At 41.7% G+C, this 19,272-nt stretch overlaps 1 protein-coding gene across 4 annotated transcripts in view; it reads right to left on the reverse strand.

Moving 5' to 3' along the window:
- Nucleotides 1-15,001, reverse strand: part of LOC115207734 (intermediate filament family orphan 2) — a 41,573-nt gene extending 26,572 nt beyond the window's left edge. For 3 of the 4 annotated variants that reach the window (XM_029775174.1, XM_029775173.1, XM_029775171.1), the window contains exon 1: nt 13,971-15,000. In XM_029775174.1, coding sequence (XP_029631034.1) covers nt 13,971-14,473 — 503 coding nt within the window. In that variant the 5' untranslated portion in view covers nt 14,474-15,000. Of the gene's footprint in view, nt 1-13,970 lie in introns of all 4 variants that reach the window. The other variant, XM_029775170.1, reaches the window with a different exon arrangement.
- Between the last annotated feature and the right edge of the window lie 4,271 nt (nt 15,002-19,272).

Consider the following 19,272-nt stretch of genomic DNA (forward strand, 5'->3'; position numbering starts at 1 on the left):
GACCTTACTGTTAGCCTGCAGCCTCTCATGAAATGAAGCAGCTTAACATCAACTCTACTGAAGATAACTGAGAGCTTCTAATGACATACAGTAGATACCTGTGACAACATCCTGACCTTGATAACAGTCTGATATCACTATGTTGACGAGAGAGAGAGAGAGAGAGAGAGAGAGAGAGTGTGAGAGTGTGAGAGTGTGAAGGAGCTGTGTGCTCTCAGAAATGAGTTCCCTCTGCCTGTGTATCAGCAGGGGGTAGAAAGAGGGGCCATCAGCAGGGGCTGAGTGCCAGGATGCGGTGCAGTCTGGGACAGACTGACTGCTGTGTACAGGGAAAGTTCTAGCTGAACAGCAGATCTAGATTACATATTGCAGACCACAACAGTGGGAAAAGGTGTGCATACATACAGCAGAAATATGTTTATATTTGGGGAATCATCATGTATCATTAGAAACTGGATATAGACAAGAGAAATGGTTATACAGTTCCAAGCTGAGGTCGTTGTGCTCTGTAATTACCCATATTAGGTTGTTCACGTGGGCAGGTCTTTATCCTCCTGTTGGGGAGGCAGCTAAATCTGACCCAACAAGCCCAATTAGTCCTTTCATCTTCTGAGCAGCACCAGAGAGATCAAAGCACAGAGAAAGTGTCTCCTCAGGATCCTCATCTCATTGATCCACACTCGGCGATGCAGCTAAATTCAGCTGCCTTCAATTATTAATGCTGGAAGAAACTGTCCCGAGGAGCTGTGCTGCATGCCTGCACTGCATGGGGTTTGGAACAGGTCCTTTTCAAAGGGCATCCGGGAAGGCAGTGGATCGTCTCCAGTGGCACGGCCAAACAGTTAGGAAGAACGGACTAGTGACCGAGGATCACTGGTTCAAATCCCAACTGGGGCATAGTTTACTGTTGATGTGTCTGAGGGCAACGCTGTGTCTGAACTGCTGAAGTAACAACTGTTCTCTGAACCACCTCTGTTACACAATGTTCACATGATGAGTAACCTTGCCTGAGAACGGAAGACTTGTGTTAGCTCGCAAAGCTTATGCCTACCGGAAGGGTTAGCCCACAGGCCTAACAAGGCATTGAGTTGTGCAGATGTCACAGGTTTGAAACCTGGGTAGTCATCATTTCAGTTATTGCAAATAGAAATTGTGTAACATCCCACTGCAGGAGGCTTTGAGACTAAATCAGACTGAATCAGTTTATTGCCCATTTACAACTATACTCTTTCTTCTTATTCCCTCTTTCACGTTTGGTTTGAAGTTACCACACACACACAGCCTGTGTGAAGCCTGCACGCCATTCAACAAAAAACTCAAACACAATGTCGTATTGTGTCACCACCACACTAGAAGGATAATACATTACAGTAAAAAAAAAGCATACTTCCGCAACAGACACACACACACACACACACACACACACACACACACACTTTACTGCCACAGTACAATGTCAATAAAAAGAAGGGACAAGGAGGACATTGCTTTTCTCCAGCTCTCTGCTGTGAGTGATTGGGATGGAGCTCAAATACCATTTTCATGATAGAAAGAACTACATCTCTAAACCTGTGTGTTTCTCATACTCAACCATCACTTTGGTATTAAGTATGGATGACTTTCACCTTGGTTTACATGATCGTTAAATCAGCCAACATGGTAAAATGATATTGTGTCATATAAATGATATGACTACAGTAATGGAGAGCAATAAACAACACATACTGTATAGGGGTGAAGGAAAGGTTACCAAGCTGTCTTCAGCCACACTGCTTTGATTAGCTTTTTATCATGAAGCCTATCCTGAATAAGTCCTTGAGAAAAACCACCACACACACACACACACACACACACACACCTGTCGTGACAACCGTCTGATCTTTATCACAGTGATATACAGCACGACTCCGGGTGAATCTCAAGGAGAGACAATCTGAACTGGGGCACCGGCAATGACCCTGGTCACCCATCTTTCTATTGTGATTTGTCAACATGAAAGACATGTAACCTTCTTGTCCACATATTCCAGCATGTGGATATCTCACTGACCTACTAAACCTATCGCCCATCCATGACACGATGTTGTGTGCTTGTACGTGCGTGGGCGGCAGGTAGCCTAGTGGTTAGAGTGTTGGACTAGTAACCGAAAGGTTGCAAGATCGAATCCCCGAGCTGACAAGGTAAAAAATCTGTCGTTCTGCCCCTGAACAAGGCAGTTAACCCACTGTTCCTAGGCCGTCATTGGAAATAAGAATTTGTTCTTAACTGACTTGCCTCGTTAAATAAAGGTAAATAAAATAATAAAAATGCGTGTTTGCATCCCCCAAAATAATTATTGCTTGTAAATCTATGTCATGCTCAGACTGTTAAAAGTCTGTTATAAAATCAGATAACCCAAATCTGGCATTAAACTTTGCGACCAAGAAATAACAGAGACTGTTGCACAACTGCAAAACAATAAACATTGTGCAACTGCGCAATAAACAATTTACTGTTCCCTGGGGGGAACCATATGTAAACATGTATTAACAAATCCTGTCATGACATGTTTAGCATATTTAATGAATTACTTCTTGCCATGTCTCTAGATACTGTATCAGATACTTCCATCTAAAGTTTTCCAAATCTGGTTGACAAAAAATGATTCTGGTCCAAACATCTCATGGCGTGTCCACACATTTAAAGCTTTAAGAATTCAGCACACTGGGATGAAGGTCAGTGGCATCAGTTCAGCTGAACCTTGGGTATAGCAGGAAGCTTGTTTACTGCATTTCTACACAATTTAAAAACCTTAAAAAAATACTATTTGGAGAACAGCAAAAACAGACAAAAATGACCCCAGCCATTAATTATCACCGTAATATTATAGTGAACAAAAAAATACACACGTTTTATTTATTTATCTAGGCAAGTCATTGTAAATAAGAATTTGTTCTTAACTGACTTGCCTAGTTAAATTAAAAAATTAAAAACATCTCTATAGAGCTGCTGCCTATGCTGTCTGACAAAATCCCCTATTTTGTAGTTCTTCAAAGTAAATTAGGCTATCAACTATCAATCCCTTGCATCATGTATTTTCAGGTAGAGATGCCTCATGAAGCAACAGCTGCTCTCTATATCACCTCACAAACTCGCATTCTTCTCTCTTCCCTAGTAGGTGTAAAAAGAAACAGACTGTACAAGTAGATGCTCAATGGATTATGGTCATTGTAGTTAATTACAACGTTTTATGCGCTAAACTATGTAGAATATTGGCCTGTTGGAAACTACAACTCCCTACTACCTCGCACAGTTCAGGTTGGATCTGATTCATCTCTAGAGAAACTGTGCAATGTGCGCATTGAGCTCACAGAAATAAAACGAAGGAAATCAAATTCAAATAAATTAGTCAATTAGTTGTTAAAAAAAAAAGAAAAATAACCAACATTTCAGTAAATCCCTCAGCACTACTGTCTGATATTACGTTATTTGATTATGCAGACAATCTGGAATTTTTGTCACAGTAATTGTATAGTATATTAAGTGCTTCTCTACAGTATAGTAACCAGGAAAGTCTGTCATGCATGTAGTCACTGACCCATGAAATGACATCACCAATGTCTGTTTTTCTGCATGAGATTTTCCAGGTGAGAATGTAAGTCTTATTTACAAGTTATAACAGGGTTATAACAGTTAGTAAGCTGTAGGCCAGTCTTCTGACAGACTATCCAACTCAGCTGAGTTATCATCATGCCTGAATGTTCCGTCCATTCAATAATGAACAGCAGGAAATGCAATCTTGCCTTTCAGAATGAATTGCTATTTCATTTGAGGGCTATTAGCTGAAGTGCATTTATGAATATCAATAGTGTCTGAAGCCTAGCAGTTAAATGTATGAATCTACGAGTGGTTTTGACAGGGGTATATCTGCCCCCTCAACTGACAGCTACTGACTCCCTGATTTTGCAATGGAAGCATTAAGCCTAGGCCTTTTTTATCTTAACTGCAGAAATGTCTAAAGTACAAGGAACTGGTATTTCCCAATCGTAATGTGAGCAGGGCTTTGCAAGATTGAAACTGACTGAGAAGGCATGGAACAAATGGGAGACTTTACTATTTAAATCACCATCCAAAGTAAGATTGCTAAACACAGTTCATGACTTCATCAGTTTGAGTCAGTATGGGGGCATGGAAGTGAGTCTGTCCCATAGCCAAACTGTTGGTTCAGTTAGGGTCTTACGGAATTCTTCCCTGGTTGAATCATGGGGCAACAGAGGTGGTTGACAGGGTCCTCTGGGACAGTGGTCACCAACCTTTTATGAGGCTAGATCTACCGCTCAGATCATTTTTTAAAAATATCTTCAATGTAAAACATTATAACCTAATAAAAACAGTTCTGTAGGAATGAGGTTTGTGCAGTAGGCAGGCCTAATACATTATCACAGCATATTGGCTATATGCCTGTCCTGGCAAAATTGTTCTTCTCAGACCATATTATATTTCAAAACTCGAGCTTTGATAACAAAATAGATCAGCTCAGGGCCTGAAACTAACTTGTTGGTCCATCAGCCAATGTGGCAGGTAGATTTAAAAATCTACCAGCCACTCAGATTTTTTTACCAGCCAAAATATTTTTAAGCCATAATTACACCAAAAACAAAAAATGGATGACCATGCTTTGTAATGTTTCTAAAACAATACATCTATTACTAGTAAGAAGTGATGTGATATATTCAGGTGCGCAACTTTCACTGGGGACCGGGACAATGGTGATTTCCCCCCCCACGCATTCTGAAATTGCATTTTTGTTCCCCCCAGTTTTATCATTGCACTGTGTGATACAAAACACAGCACCGGTGTGCTTTAGGACCATGCAGGCTTTTTCCCGGTTTCAGCCGGCTGGATTTAGGACGGCACATATACCACAGAGCATGCAGACAGGCTGTGTGAAGGCAAAGCTGCTGAAAGGCTCGTGTATAGGACCAGCCCAGGAGAGATGAACAGAGGCAGCTGCTGTCTGTGTTGCACATTTTCTATGAGTTGTAAAGCAAGCAGAGCAGAAACTGGCTACTCTTTAGCTGACTGATCTCAATGGCAAGTTAACTTCTGTTTGACAGATACATATATATTCCCAGTGCTGAGCTAATAGTGTAACTGACATGTTACGTTAGGTAATGTTTCATCCCCTCTCGACTGAAGTGAATGAACTACTACCAGCTAGTTAGCTAACTAGTAGCTAGCACCGCCAGTTCAGTGTTAGCTAGCTATCCGTCAGGTAGCAGTATCTAACAGCTGTTGTGTATATGGAAATGTTTGTAGCCTTTGATTTGTCCCGTTTCAACAGAAGTAAATTTGATGATGTACCATTAGTTAGAGCTAGCCAGAAGTTGGCTAACGTTAGCCATCTAGCTCACTAACTTTTGCTATTATTTTTGCCTCAATCACGCTAGACCTGAATCAACCGATGAAACCAGTGGCCAAGCGATTGAAGACCGATATTCTTATGTTTTTTCAGCACGATACAAGTTTTATTAGTAAGGAAAGCAATGTAACGTTATTGATCTGTCCGTTTCCCTATCTTATTTCCTACTTTTCACACTGACACGGTATAAACAGCTCTACAGGCTTCAGTGTCATGGTGCACAGTCAGTACACAACACTATGCTCATCATGTCTTAGCAGGATCAGATGGTGACATTCCATCTTGAGTCGATGTGTAGGCTAAAGTCTGGGATCTGGGAATAATCTTTATTTCAATTACTGAACCATTGATTTTATTCTTAGATAATATAATGCATAAATATACACCAAGGTAATTCTTTGTCATGCCTAATTTGAGCAGGATCAGATGGTGACCTGGGTCTCGTCAGAGTTAGGCAGCCTGGGAAGACCAGTGTATCGGTGCAGAGGTCAACTACACAGATACAACACTTTATTCTCTCAGTGCAGCAAACACTGGACAAGCAAGAAGCTTCAAAGATCAAAACTATTTTAAGGCAGTCTGACAACACTCTAAAGTTGATTTCCAAACTGTATCAAGGGTTAATAGAGGCTTTTCCCAATGACACAAAAAAACGTCAAACAAAATTGATGATGAATGGATTCAGATATGTTAGAATTCCCAGTCATGTTCATATAAGCACAGACATAAATTACTGCAGTTTAAGACCATCCATAGAACTTACTATATGCCAGTGAAAAATAATATCATGCACCCAGAAATTGTATTATTCTGCTGGAGGTATAAAACACAAATTTGCATATGTTATGGTCTTGTGAAGGCTGGCTGAATTATGGCAACAAGTATGTTCTTTTATCTCAGCATGTCTGCAGATTCTCCGTTTTTAAAAGAAAATGCTGATACTGGAGACTTTTATCAAGTTAAAAGAGCTCTACAGTACTATTAGGCCTATGATATGAATTATATGGAGGACGTACTGTTTCTGTGTATTAATGTGTAGGAGTATGTGTTTTTATGAAACTTTTGCTTTCCAAACCTTTCCCATGAGAAATGTAAAAAAAGATTAGAAGGAAGTTGTGTTGGGGAGAGTGTTGAGTTATTGACTAGACTGGTGGGGTTTCGGACATGCAGGCTGCACGGGCTGGCTGGGCGGACTGGCTGAAATTTGCTATTGAGGATGTCTTAATAAAGTCAATCAAAAGTTAAGTCTTTGTACTTTATTTGTAAGAGTTGTTCATTTGTTAGGTTATTGGTTAAAGTTGCAACACAATATAGATTATTGAATTATCATTGATCTAGTTCAGTCTTATTAATTAAACATATTTAATAATGATCTCTTATCTAGCTTGATGACTGTGGGCATTTTTGCTTACTTTTTGTTGTTCTAAATAGAGACAGCTAGAAGGGCCATGGGGCCATGCCCCCCCACCCCTAAAAACAGTTGCGCCCCCTGGGTATATTGCTCAATTGTGTTTCATTTTTGTGAGACAAATGTTCAGCAGCCCCTTTAAGGGCAGGAGGTTACCGTGGCAACGAGGACACTCGAGCCGCTGGAGACGTCAGTTAGCCTACAGTGTGACTGCCTGTGAGATATGATAATCTGACTAGCAGCCGATGTCTTGGCTGAAGCATAAACTCAAACATTTAAAAACAACCTTCCACCTGATGGCGAAACTCGAGGACCACCACATCTGCCTCAAGCACAAATTCATGTTCCTATGACCAGAGAAAGTGAAATATTCCTTGATATTAAAATATACACAACGAGCTGCTAATAATACATTTGACTACTCATTCATTGCAACGCAAGTGGAAGTAGGGAGTAGACGTTTTATGTTTTTTAATCGTGTTGAATAAAAACAGTGTTGACAGTGCTGAATATTATTATTATTTTTTTTTTTGTACATGAACTCACCCATAAAAACACCAACTCTTTGCTGTATTCTTTGACAGTCTCTCTCTGGTCATTGTTTTAAAAGTTAGGAAATCTCTCGTAGGCTAGTATCAAACTTGTAGACACTGATTTGAGCTCTCCGATTGGCCAGCGCAGTAGGCGCACTCGATTTAGCCACAGAACTCCTGGTCCGCTGGGTAGACGGATTTTGTCCTTTCTGACAAAATAAATGGTTCAAAATTTGAACAGTTTGCCTACCCACTTCGCAGGGCTTCTGAATCAAGTGCACCTACCGCCAACAGCACAACACGAATAATAAAAAAAGCGGCGCAAGCCTTTATCATTTGCTTTTCTACAGAAATGTTTGGTGATCTACTAGGAATGCCTTAAAGATCGATCAGTTGATCGTGATCAACCAGTTCATGACCAAAGCTCTGGGAAATGAAACTGGTATGAGCAAAGAGGAAGCTGGGGTTGGATGGGAGACCCACACTATGAACCATTGTACTATGGTTGTCTCCATTAAGACAGTGTAATCAAGTTTGAAATTGCAATGACAGTGTGAAATTCAAATGCAATGCAAAGTTGAAGAAAATGCTACCGAAGTTCTACCAACACATTGACTGTAGTACTCGCTCTGGAAAATCATTGGACCACTGCTACTCAACTTTTCAAAACGCCTACAAGGCCCTGCCCCACCTTCCCTTTTGCAAATCTGACCACGACTCCATTATGCTTCTCCCTTCCTATAGACAGAAACTCAAACAGGAAGTACCCGTGCTAAGGTCTATTCAATGTTGGTCTGACCAATCGGAATCCATGCTTCAAGATTGTTTTGATCACGCGGACTGAGATACGTTCCAGGTTGACTCTGAGAATAACCTTTACGAATACACGGATACGGTGACTGAGTTCATCAGGAAGTGTATAGGAGATGTTGTACCCACTGTGACTACTAAAACCTACCCAAACCAGAAACCGTGGATAGATGCCAGCATTCACGCAAAACTGAAAGAGCAAACTAGAGGTCGACTGATTAATTGGAATGGCCGAATAATTAGGACCGATTTCAAGTTTTCATAACAATTGGAAAATTTCTATTTTTGGACGCGGATTTGGACGCTTTTTATTTTTTAGACCTTTATTTAAGTAGGCAAGTCAGTTAAGAACACATTCTTATTTTCAATGACGGCCTCGGAACGGTGGGTTAACTGCCTTGTTCAGGGGCAGAACGACATATTCTTACCTTGTCAGCTCAGGGATTCAATCTTGCAACCTTACGGTTAACTAGTCCAATGCTCTAACCACCTGCTTTACATTGCACACCACGAGGAGCCTGCCTGTTACGCGAATGCAGTAAGAAGCCAAGGTAAGTTGCTAGCTAGCATTAAACTTAACTTATAAAAAACAATCAATCATAATCACTAGTTAACTACACATGGTTGATGATATTACTAGTTTATCTAGCCTGTCCTGCGTTGCATATAATCGCTTCGGTACACGTTGCTCCAACCATAAACATCAATGCCTTTCTTAAAATCAATACACAGAAGTATATATTTTTAAACCTGCATATTTAGCTAAAAGAAATCCAGGTTAGCAGGCAATATTAACCAGGTGAAATTGTGTCATTTTGCGTTCATTGCACACAGAGTCAAGGTATATGCAACAGTTTGGGCCGCCTGGCTCGTTGAGAACTAATTTGCCAGAATTTTCCGTAACTATGACATAACATTGAAGGTTGTGCAATGTAACAGGAAAATTTAGACTTAGGGATGCCACCCATTAGATAAAATACGGAACGATTCCGTATTTCACTGACAGGAAAAACGTTTTGTTTTCGAGATGATAGTTTCCGGATTCGGCCATATTAATGACCTAAGGCTCGTATTTCTGTGTGTTATTATGTTATAATTAAGTCTATGATTTGATAGAGCAGTCTGACTGAGTGATGGTAGGCGGCAGCAGCAGGCTCGTAAGCATTCATTCAAACAGCACTTTCCTGCATTTGCCAGCAGCCCTTCACAATGCATTGCACTGTTTATGACTTCAAGCCTGTCAACTCCCAAGATTAGGCTGGTGTAACCGATGTGAAATGGCTAGCTAGTTAGCCGGGTGCGCGCTAATAGCGTTTCAAACGTCACTCGCCTGAGACTTGGAGTAGTTTTTCCCCTTGCTCTACATGGGTAACGCTGCTTCGAGGGTGGCTGTTGTCGATCTGTTCCTGGTTCGAGCCCAGGTAGCAGTGAGGAGAGGGACGGAAGCTATACTGTTACACTGGCAATACTAAAGTGCCTATAAGAACATCCAATAGTCAAAGGTATATGAAATACAAATTGAATAGAGAGAAATAGTCCTATAATTCCTATAATAACTACAACCTAAAACGTCTTACCTGGGAATATTGAAGACTCATGTTAAAAGGAACCACCAGCTTTCATATGTTCTCATGTTCCGAGCAAGGAACGTAAACGTTAGCTTTTTTACATGGCACATATTGCACTTTTACTTTCTTCTCCAACACTTTGTTTTTGCATTATTTAAACCAAATTTAACATGTTTCATTATTTATTTGAGGCCAAATAGATTTTATTGACGTATTAAGTTAAAATAAGTGTTCATTCAGTTCATTCATTGTTGTAATTGTCATTATTACAAATAAAGAAAGATTTTTTTTTTAAATAATTAAAGAAAAATAAATTTGCCGATTAATCGGTAGCGGGTTTTTTGGTCCTCCAATAATCGGTATCGGTGTTGAAAAATCATAATCGGTCGACCTCTAGTGCAAACCACCACATTTAACCATGGCAAGGCGACTGGGAATATGGCCGAAAACAAAGTGTAGTTATTCCCTCCGTAAGGCAATCAAACAGGCAAAATGTCAGTACAGAGACAAAGTGGAGTCACAATTCAATGGCTCAGACACGAAGCATGTGTTTTTTTAATATTTTTTTTATTTAACTAGGCAAGCCAGTTAACTTCTTTGGGATAGGGGGCGGTATTTTGACGTCCGGATGAAAAGCGTGCCCAAAGTAAACTGCCTGCTACTCAGGCCCAGCTAGGATATGCATCCAATTGGTAGATTTGGATAGAAAACACTCTAAAGTTTCTAAAACTGTTAAAATAATGTCTTTGAGTATAACAGAACTGAAATGGCAGGCGAAACCCAGAGGACAAACCATAAAAATAAATAACAGATTCAGCATACCACTGATTTCAATGCCTGGCACTTTTATAATAGGGCAAAATGGTCCCCGATTGCAGTTCCTGGGACTTCCACTAGATGTCAACAGTCTTTAGAAAGAGTTTCGGGCTGGTTTTTGGAAAAATGAGGGAGAAGTTGTAGTTTTTCTAAGTGGCTCCCATTTTGGCTGTAGTGTTTCCAAGCGCATGGCCGAGAGAGCACGTTCTTTTTGTTTATCTCCGGTAAAGACAATAACAATTCTCCATCTTCAATTGTATAGTATTATTTGCGTATTAGGGTACCTAAGGATTGATTATAAACGTTGATTGACTTGTTTAAATAAGTTTATTGGTAACGTTTGGGATTCATTTTGTATTCATTTTGAAGGAGGGAAACCGAGTGGATTATTGACTGAAGCGCGCCAGCTAAACTGAGTTTTATGGATATAAAAGAAGGAATTGATCTAACAAAAGGACCATTTGTAATGTAACTGGGACATTTTGGAGTGCCAACAGAAGAAGATCTTCAAAGGTAAGGCATATATTATATCGCTATTTCTGACTTTCGTGTCGCAACTCCCTGGTTGAAAATGATTTGTTATGCATTTGTGTGCTGGACGCTGTCCTCAGATAATCGCATAAAGCCTTTTTGAAATCTGACACCTCGGCTGGATTAACAACAGGTTAAGCTTTATTTTGATGTATTGCACTTGTGATTTCATGAAAGTTTAATATTTATAGTAACGAATTCTTATTTATGTGTTTGGGTCTACAGACAATCACGGACTACAAAGGGAAAACCAGCCACGTCGCGGACACCGACGTCTTGCTTCCGGACAAGCTAAACACCTTCTTCGCCCGAGGATAACACAATGCCATCGACGTGGCCCGCTACCAAGGACTGCGGGCTCTCCTTCTCCGTGGCCGACGTGCGTAATACATTTAAGCGTGTTAACCCTCACAAGGCTGCCGGCCCAGACGGCATCCCTAGCCACGTTCTCAGAGCATGCACAGACCAGCTGGCTGGAGTGTTTACGGACATATTCAATCTCTCCCTACCCCAGTCTGCTGTCCCCACTTACTTCAAGATGTGCACCATTGTTCCTATACCCAAGAAAGCAAAGGTGACTGAAATAAATGGCAATAGTCCAGTAGCACTCACTTCTGTCATCATGAAGTGCTTGAGAGTCTAGTTAAGGATCATATCACCTCTACCTTACCTGACACCCTCGACTCACATCAATTTGCTTACCGCCCCAATAGATCCACAGACGATGCAATCGCTGTATGCCCTATCCCATCTGGACAAGAGGAATACTTATGTAATGTAATGTAAGAATGCCGTTCATTGACTATAGCTCAGCATTCAACACCATAGTACCCTCCAAGTACCCTCCAAGCTCATCATTAAGCTTGGGGCCCTGGGTCTGATCCCCGCCCAGTGCAACTGGGTCCTAGACTTCATGACGGGCCATCCACAGGTGGTGAAGGTAAGAAACAACACCTCCACTTCGCTAATCCTCAACACAGGGGCCCCACAAGGGTACATGCTCAGCCCCCTCCTGCACTCCCTGTTCACCCATGACTGCGTGGCCATGCACGCCTCCAACTCAATCACCAAGCTTGCAGACGACACAACAGTAGTAGGCCTGATTACCAACAATGACAAAACAGCCTACAGGGAGGAGGTGAGGGCCCTGGGAGAGTCGTGCCAGGAAAATAACCTCTCACTCAACATGAACAAAACAAAGGAGCTGATCGTGGACTTCATGAAACATACCCTATCCACATCGAAGGGACCGCAGTGGAGAAGGTGGACAACTTCAAGTTCCTTGGTGTACACATCACTGACAATCTGAAATGGTCCACCCACACAGACAGTGTGGTGAAGAAGGCACAAAAGCGCCTCTTCAGTCTCAGGAGGCTGAGGAAATTTGGCTTGGCTCCTAAAATCTTCACAAACTTTTACAGATGCACAATTGAGAGCATCCTCTCGGGCTGTATCACCGCCTGGTACGGCAACTGCACTGCCCGCAACCGCAGGGCTCTCCAGAGGGTGGTGTGGTCTGTCCACTCCAAACTACCTTGCCCTCCAGGAAGGTCAAAAAGATCATCAAGGAAATCAACCACCAGAGCCACGGCCTGTTCACCCGCTATCATCCAGAAGGCAAGGTCAGTACAGGTGCATCAAAGCTGGGACCGAGAGACTGAAAAACAGCTTCTACCTCAAGGCCATCAGACTGTTAAATAGCCATCACTAACCGGCTTCCACCCATTTACACAACCCTGCACCTTAGAGGCTGCTGCCCTATATACATCGACTTGGAATCACTGGCCACTTGAATAATGTTTAAATACTGCTTTACTCATCTCATATGTATATACTGTATTTTAGTCAATGCCACTCCGACATTGCTCAATCTAATATTTATATATTTCTTAATTCCATTCTTTTACACTTGTGTGTATTGTCGTGAATTGTAATATACTACTGCACTGTTGGAGCTAGGAACACAAGCATTTCGCTACACCCGCAATAACATCTGCTAAATATGTGTATGGACCAATAAAATTAGATTTTTCCCACCATGTTCCCTCTGACATACCCTCTAGCTTCAGCATCCTCGCTACATGTATTACTGTACCAACATGAAACACTACAAACAACCTTTATTGTATAATCTCTGGCTGCTTTTATCTATATTCTTTATTATTTCTATCATCCCACCATGATAACAACACCTTCGGGCCTAGAAGCCACATAACTGCTCATGGGTCACTGGTCAGTGAAGGAGGTTTCAAACAATGGTTCATCTCTACTATTCCATAGGATTGAATGTAACCAGCCTATACTTGACACAGTGTCAAACAACAAAACACCCAGCAGGAACAGATGAATGACGGCTCTCGGGTACCTAACTTTGGTGCCAGGGAGGTACAGAGTGCAAGGTTTTGTTCCATCGCAGCACTAACAAACCTGATTCAACCAATCATGGAGGATGATTAGTTCATTATTTGAAACGGGTGTGTTAGTACTGGGTTGGGAAAAACGCCTGCAGACCTAGTAGAGTGAAAATTAAACAATTATGTAAAAAGTTAACAAATCTGCTTTGAGTTAAAACTAAACTGAAGTCTAGAGGGTATCGCGCAATCGCATGGTTTTGGCAAGCGTTACAATACCCTTGCTGCTTGGCTACCAAAATATGTAATGAATCAGTCCACCTTTCACCAAATTTGAGGTTTTGAGAGTTGCAGTTTCTTTATATTAGTGACGCATTTCATTAATTCCTATTTGGTGACAAAATATCAGCATATATTATTACCATGCAATTAGAATTAAATGCAGAAATAAAGTGTAGACCGATTCTGCTGCTTCAGTCAGGCCTAAAACTGCTGCAATGGGAAATGCGCACTGATGTCACTGTCAGAATGCAGTAGTTTGTTGGTACTTACCTTCTCCTGTATTCGTCTCTCTCTCGCTTGACTTTAGCCAAAACATTATACAGAGCTCTTATTTCTGGTGTGATGGTATCGATTTGGACCCCAACACCGTCCGGGTGATTCCAGGATACACCGGGCCCCTGGAGAGTCTCATAGCGCTCGCCGTGTCTCCTCACGTGCGTGAAACTCCAAATGGTACCAGGCAGTCGGGATTCAGTAGAGTCGGTTTGGACAGCTACTTCACGTGTGTATACTTGGTATCGTTGTTGCTCCAAGGCTTGCTGCAGTTGGTTCTCTAATAATTTGTTTCTCCGCTCTAGTTCATGAACCTTAGCAAGAAAACAGCGAAACCGCAGGTTCAGAGTCTTCAGGACGTGGATATTGGACCCCAAATCATTTCGCAGAGCACTGGTTACCGCGCCCGACCCAGAAGTGCACATACGGCTGACAGGAACTGTAGCGATCATAGCAGCAGGCGAAGTATCAAAAAAAGAGTTCATCATACCGGTAAACATAAAACTGATAACCGCTGGTTTTAATGCTTTGTTTGCTAAAATAATTTAACAACCAAACCGATCCTATTTCTGCATATCCTCCAAAAGGCCAGTTCCCCACGGAGTTTCTTATGATGTGTCTCTTTGAAATGAAATTGACAGCGCAGTTGAAGGTGATGCAACCATCGCTTTCCTCAAACCTCCAGAAAACACATGTTCCTATTGGTGCCAAGAAAAACACAATGGTATCCACAAACAGATCATCTTATCGGCCCAATCCTCTGGCTCAACCGGCAAGGCTCCATCCTCCTCTGCTATACGCAGGAATATGAGACAACGTGCCTTTGATTTGTCAGATGCTGAATGCTCCCAGTTACTCCCTTTCCCATCCTCTCTACACTACACAGACAGACACTTTCTCTTTCTTTCTCTTCGCTCCTATTCACGTATCTCTCCGAACGCTGGTGCCGCGGTGTGATAACACTATGCTTCCAGTCTATAGCCCTGCCTCTTCTTGGCGCCGCTGGATCATGTTTCAAGCTGCTCAACTGGGCAACGTATGCCTCGCCCCTCCCATTCTTTGTCACGCCCCCTCACGAGCAAAAACAAACTCACGAGCTCACAGTACAAAAAAAATCATAAAGCCCAAAGTGCAGAAAATGAGGGAAAATACAGTTCCCAAAAATGTAATGATGGACAAATTATCCATAAAATTAGACTAGGCTACCTTGAACAAAACGTTTTTGTTCAAGGTAGCCTAGTCTAATTCTAGGGATAATTTGTCCATCATTACATTTTGGGGAACTGTATTTTCACTCATATTTCTGCATTTTGGGCTTCAGAGCTCCCAGTCACCCTGTGCACAAAACACAAATTGTCAACATTAAAATGAAGCAAAACAATATCACCTTAAAAAAAGATGACAGCGTGATAGATGGCCATCAAATGATCAAATCCATAAAGTTAGGTGTATTTGAGAGCACTAGCTGTTCCGGATGACTGTGTGATCTCGCTTTCCATAGACAATGTGAGTAAGACCTTTAATTAAACAGGTTAATATTCGCAGACCAAATACCAGGACTCTAATATTTGCAGACAGAGTACCAGGACGTGTACTCAGAGCATGCGCTGACCAGCTGGCAAGTGTCTTCACTGACATTTTCAACCTCTCCCTGTCTGAGTCTGTAATACCAACTTGTTTCAAGCAGACCACCGTAGTCCCCATGCCCAAGAACGCCAAGGTAGCCTGCCTAAATGACTATCGCCCCATTGCACTCACATCAATAGCAATGAAATGCTTTGAAAGGCTGGTCATGGCTCAGATCAACACCATCATCCCAGACACCCTAGATCCACTCCAATTCGCATACCACCGCAACAGATCCACAGATCTCTATTGCACTCCACACTGCCCTCACCCACCTGGACAATAAGAATACCTATGTAAGAATTCTGTTGATTGACTATAGCTCAGCATTCAACACCATAGTCCCCTCCAAGCTCATCACCAAACTCAGGACCCTGTGACTGAACACCTCCCTCTGCAACTGGATCTTGGACTTCCTGACGGGCCACCGCCAGGTGGAGAGTGTAGGCAACAAAACATCCTGGCTGAAAAGATTTGGCATGGGCCCTCAGATCCTCAAAAAGTTATACTGCTGCACCATTAAGAGCATCTTGACTGGCTGCATTACTGCTTGGTACAGCAACTGCAAGGCACCTGACCACAAGGCGCTACAGAGGGTGGTGAGTACGGCCTAGTACATCACTGGGGTCGAGCTCCCTGCCATCCAGGATCTTTAAACCAGGTGGTCAGAGGAAGGCCCAAAAAATTGTCAATGACTCCAACCACCCAAGCCATAGACTGTTCTCTCTACAACCACATGGCAAGCGATACCAGTGCACCAAGTCTGGAACCAACAGGACTCTGAACAGCTTCTACCCTCAAGCCATAAGACTGCTATGCAAGGCTGCGAAATACAATGAGCTCCAAAAGTATTGGGACAGTGACCATTTTTGTTGTTGTTTTGGCTCTGTACTCCAGCACTTTGGATTTGAAGTGGTACAATGATTATGAGTTTAAAGTGCAGACTGTCAGATTTAATTTGAGGCTATTTTCATACATATCGGGTGAGCCGTTTAGTTTACAACATTTTTATTCATAGCCCCCCATTTTAGTGGACCAAAAGTATTGGGACAAATTCACTGGTTGTGTTTCAGATGATTTGGTGCCCAAAATAAATTAATGGTAAATAATGTATCGTATTTTGGAGTAATTTTTATTGTCAATAAGAAAATAATGTTTCTAATTAATGTGGATGCTACCATAATTACAGATTGTGCTGAATTAATCGTGAATAATGATGAGTGAGAAAGTTACAGATGCACAAATATCATACCCCAAATATCATACCCCAAATATCATACCCCCACTTGGCCTTAAATTGTACCAATTTGTTTTTCTCGGTTGCCCATGGTGTTTCCTTTTAAATAATAAATCATTGAATTTCTTGTTTGTGTTAATGATGGCAGATTAATTGATTTCCAAGTTTTTGGTATATGTTTTTTTCAAGATGAGTGATGAGAAGAGAACCGTTAAGCCCATTGGGCATCTCACTACACCCCAAATGCCAGGTCTTGGATATACACACACACACACACACACACACACACACACACACACACACACACACACACACACACACACACACACACACACACACACACACACACACACACACACACACACACACACACACACACACACACACACACACACACACACACACACACACACACACACACCACATATGCTGCTACTGCTCCACATGCTGCTGCTACAGCTGTTTATCATCTATACTGTATACTGTTATGGGCGGCAGGTAGACTAGTGGTTAGAGCGTTGGACTAGTAACCAAAAGGTTGCAAGATTGAATCCCCGAGCTGACAAGGTAACAATCTGTCATTCTGCCCCTGAACAAGGCAGTTAACCCACTGTTCCTAGGCCATCATTGAAAATAAGAATTTGTTCTTAACTGACTTGCCTAGTTAAATAAAGGTAAAATAAAAAAATAAAACTGTTGCCTAGTCACTTTACCCCTAGCTATATGCACACAGCTACCTCAATTACCTCGTACCCCTGCATATTGACTCGATACTACTGTAGTACTCCCTGTATATAACCATTTTGCTCTTACTCGTTATTGTTATTCGTTATTTACTGTGGATTTCTTCCTAGTGTCACTATTTATATTTTATATTTTTTATCTTTATCTTTAACTCTGCATTGTTGGAAAAGGACCCGTAAGTAAGCATTTCACTGTTAGTCTGCGCCTGTTGTTTTATGAAGCGTGACAAATACAATTTGATTTGATTTTGATTTGACATTTATTTTTATATAGAGGGAATCTATAACTACTCCACCCATCATATACTATTCCCCTTAGGCCTGTGTGAAAGAACAATACGTGACGGAGAGGAAATGCATTTGATATTTTAAAGCTTCCCTTGAACATGATTCCCATCTATAGAGGGTCAAAGTCTGCCAAGACAGCAGCCTTTATTCATCAGAAAGCTGACATCCGGATCTTCTAAAAACGTTTAATCTTTTGTCTGGAATGGTAGCCTACTCAAGCACCAAAAAGTTATTATAAGACATAAAAGTAAAAAAATTAAGGGATAGTTCACCCAAATTACAAAATTACTAATTGGTTTCCTTACCCTTTAAGCAGTCTATGCACAAGGTATGACAGCAATCCATGCTGGCACTGTTTCCACATGCTAATGTTTTAGCATTTGTGGCACAAATCCCATTCAAATCATGGGACTGAGAGCAACATTTTTCGCACATCATGCTCAAAACATCTATAAGTGACTTTTTTGATCTTCACAATCAATTTAGATACTTTCAGATGATTTTGACATGATGCGCAAAAAATTATAATATCGGTCCCATGACTTGAATGTGATTTGTACCACAAATGCTAATACATTATCAAATCTATTTTTATTTGCCATTTGCCACATGCTTTGTAGCCAACAAGTGTAGACTAACAATGATATGCTTCCCAACAATGCAGAGAGAAAAATAGAAAAATAATAGAAAGATAATAACACAAGGAATAAATACACAATGAGTAACGATAACTTGGGTATATACACGGGGTACCAGTACCGAGTCGATGCGCAGGGGTACGAGATAATTGAGGTCGATATGTGCATATAGTAAGGGGTAAAATTACTAGGCAACAGGATACAGTAGATAATAAACAGTAGCAGCAGCGTATGTGATGAGTCACACAGCCCATCGATGTGGATGGGGGTTTGCTCGGCTCTCTATAGTCCACGATCAGCTTCTTTGTCTTGCTGACGTTAAGGGTGAGGTTGTTGTCCTGGCACCACACTACCAGGTCACTGACCCCTTCCCAATAGACTGTGTCATCGTCGCCGGTTATCAGGCCAATCACCATCATGCCATCAGCAAACTTAATGATTGTGTTGGAGTCGAGAGTAGTGAACAGTCATGGGTGAACAGGGAGAACAGGAGGGGACTAAGCACGCTCCCCTGAGGGGCCCCTGTGTTGAGGTCAGCATGGCGGATGTGTTGTTGCCTACCCTCACCAACTGGGGGCGGCCCGTCAGGATGCCCAAGATGCAATTGCAGAGGGAGGTGTTTAGTCCCAGTCCTGAGCTTGGTGATAAGCTTGGAGGGGACTGTGCTGTTGCATGCTGAGCTGTAGTAAATGAACAACATTCACACTTAGGTGTAATATAGGATCTGTCCATATATTCATATTCATTATGATCTAAAAGTGAAAAAC

The sequence above is a fragment of the Salmo trutta genome, chromosome 14, assembly GCF_901001165.1.
Source record: "Salmo trutta chromosome 14, fSalTru1.1, whole genome shotgun sequence".
In the NCBI taxonomy this organism is placed as follows: domain Eukaryota; kingdom Metazoa; phylum Chordata; class Actinopteri; order Salmoniformes; family Salmonidae; genus Salmo; species Salmo trutta.